This window comes from Euphorbia lathyris, chromosome 2, assembly GCF_963576675.1.
Source record: "Euphorbia lathyris chromosome 2, ddEupLath1.1, whole genome shotgun sequence".
In the NCBI taxonomy this organism is placed as follows: domain Eukaryota; kingdom Viridiplantae; phylum Streptophyta; class Magnoliopsida; order Malpighiales; family Euphorbiaceae; genus Euphorbia; species Euphorbia lathyris.
The window spans coordinates 36423076-36432816 of NC_088911.1; the positions used below are offsets into that span (position 1 = coordinate 36423076).

The 9741-nt window shown below is 31.8% G+C and overlaps 1 protein-coding gene across 1 annotated transcript; it reads left to right on the forward strand.

Annotated features, from left to right (window-relative positions):
- Nucleotides 1-7476: 7476 nt before the first annotated feature.
- LOC136217785 (uncharacterized) lies at nucleotides 7477-8971 on the forward strand. The gene has a single exon (XM_066004436.1). The coding sequence runs from the start codon at nucleotides 7650-7652 to the stop codon at nucleotides 8670-8672; it is 1023 nt and encodes a 340-aa protein (XP_065860508.1). The 5' UTR covers nucleotides 7477-7649; the 3' UTR covers nucleotides 8673-8971.
- Nucleotides 8972-9741: the final 770 nt, after the last annotated feature.

A 9741-nucleotide genomic window follows, 5' to 3' on the forward strand; every position in this document is an offset into this window, starting at 1 on the left:
AAAGTCATACAACCCTAGTTCCACTATAACATAAGAATTTTGACCAACTTGATCCATAAATTGAAATACAAACTTGGAAGACAACAAAAATTTGGAAGATTTATATCCCCAACTGAAGCAAAATCTTTAAGACAACAAAACAGATACATAAGCATAAGCAGTAAAACCATTACAAGAATTTGAAAGACAAAATCCAACTAAACTTCTTGTTCTAAATACTGAATTACTTCTTGTACCAAGGCAACATCATATTTGATTTGAGAAGAGAGTTCACCTCTACTTTCTAACATTGCTTTGTTTATATGTGGAATTTTATAACATTCAGAACCATTTGCCTTCATGATTCTGTCATGCATAGCTGCAAGGTCAAAAATATATAATCTGATTTGACAATCGGAAAATATTCAAATGACTTCACGACATCACTAATTAGCTCGTCAACAGATTTTGGTGCCTCTTTATTTTGCAACGATTGAATATCAACGAAAAAATCAAGATCTAAGACATTCAAATCAAGAGAATTTGTAGGCTGACTACTTAAACGGATGTCAACACCACCTTCTATTATTGCTCGATGAAAATCGATATCATCATTAGTAATGCGTGTGTTTGCATAATCTTGTTGAATAAAAATTGGATAGTTTTACTCCTCCCTGGGCCATTTTTCCTTTTGATGGTAAGTAGTACCTTTTCAATCATGTAGGACTTTATAACTCGTCTATTAACTAAAGTTAGTGGTTTTGTTTCCATAGTCTCAACAGCCCTATTAATACTATTCCTTTTAGTAGGCTCTTGAGTGACAAAAGGGAACACACCAATTTTTCTTGAGAAAATATCATTTATTTCAACATCAAACCTTAGTCGGCCTAAAGCAACCAAAAACATAACTTTTCCAATGAAGTTTTTACTCTTTCAAGTACGAAACAGTTCTTCTTCAATCGGAAGCAAGTAATAGAATTATGATCTTTTGGTCATAAAAAACCATTTTCAGCTATATAAACCGTATTATACTTACCTCTGAATGTGGGTTCGTATGGTATAGTACTTGCATCAAGCATCGACAAACAGAATTGTAATCTTGATCTTTTGTTTTCTTCTTTAAGAAAAGACTTTATAGCATTTGAATGACGTCGTATCTCTCCGAACTGTAGACGCCTAGTTGTTAGCACCGTTTTATATAGTAATTTAGGTATGGTCTTACCCCTACTTACATATGTTTATCATCTTTATACCCTAGATTACGTGGTATTCTTTCCATTATCTGCTTGATATGTGCTTTAAGGTGTTTCAGGGACAATCGATGAAGAAATGGAGTAAAAATGGAGCAAAACGAGGCTTGAAGGATACTCCACTCGGTGAGTAGGGTTTGTTACTCGGCGAGTAAGATCAGCTTCTCGATGAGTTGCAGTTACTCGCCCAGACCATACAATTAACAAGCCCAATCAACTGAATAGAGCAAAAGTTAACCTTAAATGTGCAATCTTGGACACCTACTCGGGGAGTAGAGAACGATTCCTGCTCCAACTGTAATTCGGATATTCCACTCTAAATCAAATTCGAACCCCACACTCCGACTCAGAGATGGAGAGAAGACCTAATTAAGCCAGAAATGGGAATAAGAGCATTATAAATAGAGGCTAGAAACATTGTAATAGGTATTCAATTCCAGTTATTTATAATTCTAGCTTAAAGTAGTTCTTAGCTCGTTTTTACATTCAAGTAAGTTCAGATTCGTTTTGTATTCATTCAACCAAGGTACATTCGTTCCTTAGTTGTTAAATTTCATTATTGGTTTGTTCTTCATCTCAAGTTTATCAATTTACTTATTAAAGTTCAGTTTTCTCTTCATCTCATATTTCATCTTACTTTGAATCTTAAGAACATATTTGATAAACATGGGCTCACCTTCCTTATGTCTTCCCCCAATATGTGTTTTAGATTCATCATGAGCTAAATCACCTTTTAGCTAAGATTAAGGTGAACCATGTTTAGCGAATATGGTTTAAATCAAGTCATTGTTTAAAGGGTATTGTAAAAAGCAATAAACTAAAAAATTAAGTTAGGAATAATTGTTCTTTCTATGCTAAGAAACCTAAATAAGTAATTAGTTATAGTAGATAAATTGTGAAACCTAATCAAGTAAACAATTCAATCGAGCAACCTATCTTTACCTATACCTTAATCAGATAATGCGACTTTGTAGTCTAAGTCACGGCTTAGCTTTAGCTTTCATTAATATTCATGCTTCTTAATAACTTAGAGATTTTGCCTAACCAAGCATCGGTCTAAGGAATTTGGAATAAAGTTAATAATCTTAAGCTGAGTTTATTAACTTCTTAAGGAAAGTTATTGTCTTTTGAGTTTAATCTTTATTACCACACAACACGACTTGATACCATAGGAGTTAGACACGGGGATCCATATATCTGAGCCTTCCACTCATTTATAGAACAATCAATTATAAATCATAGCTTTTCATTAACTTAGTGATAGATTATAAGCAAAACACCTTTATCAACTCATTAGTTAACATAGAATTTTAGTCGAGTGGGGAATAGAAAACTAGACTTTGTAGGATCAATACTGTTCTTAGGAACATTTACTACTTGAACGATAGAGTCCATTTGCTCTTAGGAGTTAGGTATATTTTATCCCTATCATTAGTCAATATAGTTATGCTTATATTTGTAGTTGAAGATAAAGATCGAAGAGTTGTTCGTCTATGCAAATGAGCATTTTGAATTTGATCAAAATCAAATTCTACTCTTTTACAACCACGCTTTCTTGTCTTTCTATGCGAGATATCAATATTTTCACCATAATCTTTTGCTTGTTTCCAAATACATTGAACAATACGTATTGAGATAAAAAAAAATGATGATGCAACCATTGTTGTTACTTGGTTGCTCAATTTTCCATCAACGCTCTTTTGTAGTGACATCTCATAAATGGTTTGACGTTTTTCATTATTCAATATTGCTTTTGTTCTCCTAATTGCTGATGGTGTTTTCACATTTTCATTACCTTCATTGACATCTATTAAACAAAAAAGAACACAATACAATTATGCTAAAGTATCTATGAAATGAGTATCTAAGTAAATGAAAATAAAAATTGAAGTGGTATAATGCTACTGATAAGAACACAAAAAGTAATATAGTTTATCTCAACACTACCATGTATTAAAAATAATACTAATTGAAAGGATATATTAGTAGAAAATATTCTAAAGGGTTGGGGAAAAGAAAGTGTAGGAAGATAGGAAGGATGTAATGAGTAACAAACATTTGTTCGTAAGAACTAAGAAGAGAACATCTCATAGAATCCCATAAAATTAAAGATTAATATAAGAAATCATATCCAAATATTATGAAAATTAACTGACACAGTTGTAGTTGTGCAGTTAATTTAGAGTAGGATCGGCTCATAATCGCTTGAGGTCCTAGGCGAGATGTCAATTGTAGGCTCTTTATACATACATAAAATTTTAAAACAACATATATTTATATAATTTTAATTTGCCAAAAAAATGTATCTTTTATGGCATTTATTCTCCTCGTATTTTTTTTTCATCTAATTGAATGATATAAGCATTTTCATAAAAGAAATGACGAAAAAATACCTTATAACTTCAGAATTTTGAAAAAAGAGAAAAAATGTATTCATAGAAACATAAAAAAATATTATTATCTAGAAACTGCTCTCGCCCTTTTAGACGTAAAATCACTAATTAAAATTTATATTCAATGTCCTTTTAATTTTTTTAATAGATAATACAACAATTGTAAAAAATATTAATGATATATTAATGAAAAATTATCATATGGGCCCCTATTTTTTGAAGCCTTAGGTGACAGTCTCTATTGCCTAACAGCAGAGCCGACCCTGATTTAGAGGTTGAACAATTCATTAATTTAGGTGGTAGAGAGAAGATAAAAAAAATATAATAATGATTCTAAGTTTATGAACATTTTGATTCTCAATTAACAAGATGACAGATTTCAAAGTATGCAACAGATCTTTTATAAGTTAGTTGTCCAGATGTACCATTCATACCATATTGCCCCTCCATCATTTTTTTTTTGTTTTTTGACTCAATAATCCAAAAATTAGTTCTAATTAGAACCCAAAACCCATTACAAGAATTAGTTGAAAATAAGATAAGCTATGAAATCATCAAATAAGATAATTCAAAATTAGTTTCAATTACAATCCAAAAGAATTATCGATTGAAATAATAACCCAAAAGAATTATCAGTGCAAAACAACAACCCAATAAAATTATCATTCTATTTCAGGATGACAATAACCCAAAAGAACTTTCAGTTCTAAACAATAATACAAGAGAATATATAATTCGATTTTAGAATCAATATACCGTACTCCAAGTTTGCTCCTAATTCCTGAACCTGATCTGAACCGCAATTTCTTCCATTGTTGAAATCTGATAATGAAGAGTTAGGACTGGTGTTGAGGTCCGGAAAACTAAAACTAGAGTTCTCTTGAGGTTGTCCATCATCATTTTAAAAAAGGAGTATTAAACATGAATTAGTAAGAAATTTTATGGAAGATAGGAGAGAGAAAGAGATATATACAGGGAAAGAAAGTATCAAAAGCTCAACATTCAGAGAGAGGGAAAGAGATGTTTGCAAGGAAAGGAATATTATCCAATTATTTAGCTTCACAAGTTTGTCGTCCAAAATTCATGCGTAATACAGATAGTATTAAAAACCAATTATTAAGAGTAAGAAAGTAATTTTGATCAAATATTAAAACCACTCTTAGAGTCCGTTTGGTTTACCAGCTGTTTACTTTTGTTATTTGTTGTTATGGTTTGCTATTTGTTGTTGCAAAATCTTTTTTTTTCAAAAAATAAGGATTCACTACTTTTGTAAAAAGCACTTTTCAGGTATAAAAGACAAACACGCCAAACACCTAAAACTCTCTCTTTTAAAGTGAAAATGCAAAAAAGAAGAGAAAAATAAGTAACCAAACACCCTCTTAATTCATGTGCCAGACTCTACGAGACATCTGAGTTTTGAGGCATTTTTTATGAGTTGTCAAAATAGTAACAAATGAAAATTGAAAATATTGTATCTAATATAATATATATTTAATATTTGTATATAATAAAATAACTTACAAAATATCTTAATAGAAAAAAATTATATAAAGATAAAAAGATATGTAAGGATCCATTCAAATTTCATTCATTTAACTTTAAGAAATGTCATTAAAACCAAATAACTAGAAAAAAATTTATAACACATTTATTTATTTTTGTTGTAATAATTAACACAAAATTTAAACCTCCAAACTACTATATAAACCAAAGAAATGCATGCTTATTTCAAATTTATGGATTTATCAAAGAGTTTAGAAAACATGAGAAAATGAATTTTGAGAAGTGCTAGAATTTGGTTGAAAAAGACATCCTATAAAATGAATATTTTAAACTTGAAAATTATATAGAAAAAATATTAAATAAAAAACGGAAAGGAATGACTTTTGCAAACATATCAACATGAACAATATATTATGACTTCAACAACTTCCAAACACTATTATTAAACAATTATAAATATATGCTTGTTAATTTATTTAGCATTTGTAAATTTAAATTGTTTTAAAATAAAATATTAATATCATTACATATAAATAATATAAAATTAAAAAATATTAAAATGTTAAATTTATGTACAAAATTTTTATCCATCCACACAACACGTTTACACAATACTAATGTAATTAGAAAAAGAGAGAGTAACTTTTTTCTTTTTTTTAAAAAAAAAATTGTGCACAATGCACTTATATTAAACAAAGGAAGATTACATTAACTCTCCCGAGAAATGCCAAATCGGCGTAAAAAATAATATTCCTTCAATTCTATTATATAAGTCATTTTAGAGTATTTCATCCAAATTAAGAAATGTAATTAATGTTGAGTTTAATTAATGGATTTATAACTAAAAAAGTTTATAAATAATAAGTCTGAGAATGTCCAAAAACCTATGCACTGACATAAAAATGAGTAAATTACATATGTGGTGTACAACTTTTACCCTATTTCACACTTTGGTGTATAATCTTCAATTTTGCACACAAAAATATACAATCTTTTGGTGACCTCCCACTAAAGTGCACATCAGGTAATTATGACCGGTCAACCCGAAGTCAACACGTTACCTCATCAATTTGACTTTTCTAAAAGTAAAAAAATAATCCATTAAATATAAAATTACTTTTATACCCTTATCAAAATAATCTTCTTCCACCCTGTTAATATTTTTTTCTTTTGAATATTTTTTTTCAATTATTTCTTCTCTCTCCTCATTTTTCTCACAAACCAGGTAACTCTTCTTCTCCCTCACATATTTTCTTTCTCTTCAACCTTCTTCCTCTCTTTTCAATTTTTCTTTCTCTCACTAACAACACCACAACCACAGTCCCTGGGTTAATTAAATCAGACCCAAAGTCTCTCATCTGTTGCTTGAATTGATTTTTTTGAGGTTAAAATTATTGGGCCGCTGGTTTATGAAGGTTCGACATCTTCTTTTATCGTCGTTGTTAACTCCAACTGCGATAGCAACCAACCGTATAGATTAGATCCTTATTTTCTCTCTCATCCATTGTTAAGGATCTTTCTCTCTCTAACTCTTATATGTCTCTCATCTCTCTCATTCTCTCTCTACCTCTTTCCTTTTACTATAATTATAATTAATTCGTTATCTAAACTAGATCATAAATTCGAAATTTCCAAGATTGGAAGCTTGTGACTGTTGTAATGAAATTGTAAAGCAGATCAAGTTTTGAGATTACATGAAGCTGGTCATTTTAGAGTCCTTTTTGGAGGAATACTCATTGTAAAGAAAATGGTCTTTTAATTTGTCGTCTTTGTTGCTAACTTTGTATTGTTATTTATTTTTGTTTTCCATAATCACCCGTGTAAATTCAATGTATGCATATACTTTATTTCTTTCTATCAATTTTGTTTTGTTCTTTCAAGTGAAATTTTTGTGATAGATTGTTAGTCGAACTTATTGAATTTATTGATCTTGTTAATGCTGTTAAAGAGCTTCTTGTCTGAGATTGAATTGTTTATTTTTCAAGGTAGAGAGAGAATGAGAGAGAGATGAGAGTTAGAGAGAGAATGAGAGAGAGAAATGACCCTTAATAATGGAGGAGAGAGAAAATAAGGATGGAGGTTGAAGAAGATGGTTTTGATAAAGGTATAAAAGTAATTTCATATTAAATGAGTTATTTTTTACTTTTAGAAAAGTCAAATTGATGAGGTGGCGCGTTGATTTCGGATTGACCGGTCATAATTATCTGTTGTAGTATTTTAGTGGGAGGTCACTAAAAAATTGTAAATTTTTGCGTACAAAATTGAAAGTTATACCAAAAAATGTAAATTAGAAACTAAAACGACTTTTATATTTGAGAGTATGTAAAATGTAAATATACTAGTCTTTGACTCTTTGTCATTGCTCACGTATCATTTCCAATCAAATTCTCCCGAATCCCGATAAGACTTGCTTTATCTCATCTCCCCGACGCCATCTCCGGTTCTCCGTTCGAAATACCAGGAAGGAAATATCAAATCCTCTTTCGATCGACTCTTTGAAGCCTTACCTAAATTCTCCATCTCCATGGCCGCGCCCGTACCACCTCTTCCTCTCGATCTTTCCACTGTCTTAACTGAATCAAAACGTATCATCAATGCTCACTCCCGCCATTTCCTCGCTCTCTCTGTCTTCTTTCTTCTCCCTCCCTCCTTCTCTCTCACCGTTTACCCAACCCTCCACAGCCTCCTTACCCAATCCTCCTCTCACAACTCCAAAATTCGTCTCTCTAGCTATGTTTTCGTCGATCAAATTCAAAACCCCTCTCATCTTCTCACTTCTAGAACCCTTCTTCTCTCTCTTCTCTTCGCTTTCTTTGTTGCCGTCTTTGCTCTCCTTGCTATTGGTTCCCTCACCTGTAGCGTTCTTCACGGTTTTTATGGAAGACCTGTCAAGCTCGTTTCTGCTGTCAAATCAGCTTTCACTTCATTTTTCCCTCTTTTGATAACGGTCGTTTTTTCTCAAATTATTGTGTCTGCGCTGATTTTTGTTACTGGATTTTCCTTCTTTTTGGTGATTCAAGGGATTGAGCTTCTCGGATTTCAATTTGACTACTCTTCTCCTTACTTTATTGGCTTCTCTGTGGCTATCTCGATTGTTTTGCTTTTGGTTATAGTATATTTGCAACTTAATTGTTCCCTAGCAGGCATTATTGTGGTTGTGGAATCAAGTTGGGGTTTTGAACCATTGAAAAGGAGTACTTTTCTGATAAAGAGAATGAGAGGAGTGGCTTTGGCTTTACAGCTGTTTTTTGTGTTTTTAGGGGGTGTTTTGTTACTTGTTAGCACTGCGTCAGGTTTGACACTGGGTATTGGCACAAACAATGGATGGAAGAGTAGCGCATTTGTTCTGCAAATTGTGCTGACTTCGACACTTCTTATGCTATTGCTTCTTTATAATGTAGCGGCAAATACTGTCTTGTATATGTATTGTAAAGCTACACATGGGGAGCTTGTGTCGGAGATTGCTGAGGAGTTTGCAAGGGAGTATGTCAGTTTGCCCTTTGATGATGGCAAAGTCCCTCACCTTATCTCTGTTGCTTATACTTGATAAATACAGAGGTTAGTGGTCTTGTAATGCATTTATCTACGATATTCCCATTTAGGTGGTTTTTATTTATAGTTGTTGAATCTGTAAAGTCAGTCCGTTAGAATGATGCTAAGTGTACGAAACTTGTGAATACCATTAGATAATATAAAGTAATAGCAATTTTTTGTTGTTGTTGTTGTTGGTTTTTTTTATGCTGAAGTCTGGAAATTGTTATCCTGTCTTTGTGTGGCTTTGTGTGGCATATGCAAGTTATGAAGACTGAATTGCAAAAAGAAATAAGATTGCTGCTATTTGAAATGTGTACCTGTGATGATTTCAATTTTCAATAAGATGGGTTGTTTTCGATCTACTAGCTAGGCTTTTGCATGCAATCTACAATTGTTGATTTGTTCACCTTCCGTAGAGAAGGCATATGATTCTTCAGATTTGATACAGGGATTAGTCGGCATATTATGTTGATGGTTATTACTTTTTTTCACTAGCTAAGACTGAAGCATTCAAGTTATACATGTACCATATTAGTCATGTTCTGTTTGCTGAGTCTGTCAGTTGAATTAGCCTTTTGAAACTCAATTTTCATCCAGACTTCAAAAGTTATGTATGCGGTGATTAGTGCCTTTAGTCCAGGCTCTCAGTTATATTCATAATGAGATATGATAATTATACAACCTGGAGTCTATGGGTAGATCACAAGATAAAGGATATCATCTCTCTTATGCTTCTACACTCTTCAGAAAAGAAAAATGTGATAAAGCTAAATACCATGCATCCTTGGGATTTGATGATGGTTGTTTCATAATTCTCAAGTGCTTAGACAAACAACAAGGCCATTCATATGTATGGACAATATTTCTCCCAAGGTTTCTAGAAGTTTGGCTAGCCATAGGCTATTCTAACCTGCTTAAACCCACAAGGCCATCGTTCATACAAGTTAGAAAGTACAACCACAGTAGATTTTGCCTGAATAGCAATAAAATTTCTGAGGGATTTATAGGGAGATCAAGAAGGTTATTTTGGCAAACAATAAATTTCTGAAAGATTTAATTTATGTATGACTAATGTGATCCAA

Excerpts from the sequence above, each read along its gene's own strand:
- LOC136217785 (XM_066004436.1), top strand. The coding sequence starts at position 7,650 with ATGGCCGCGCCCGTACCACCTCTTCCTCTCGATCTTTCCACTGTCTTA.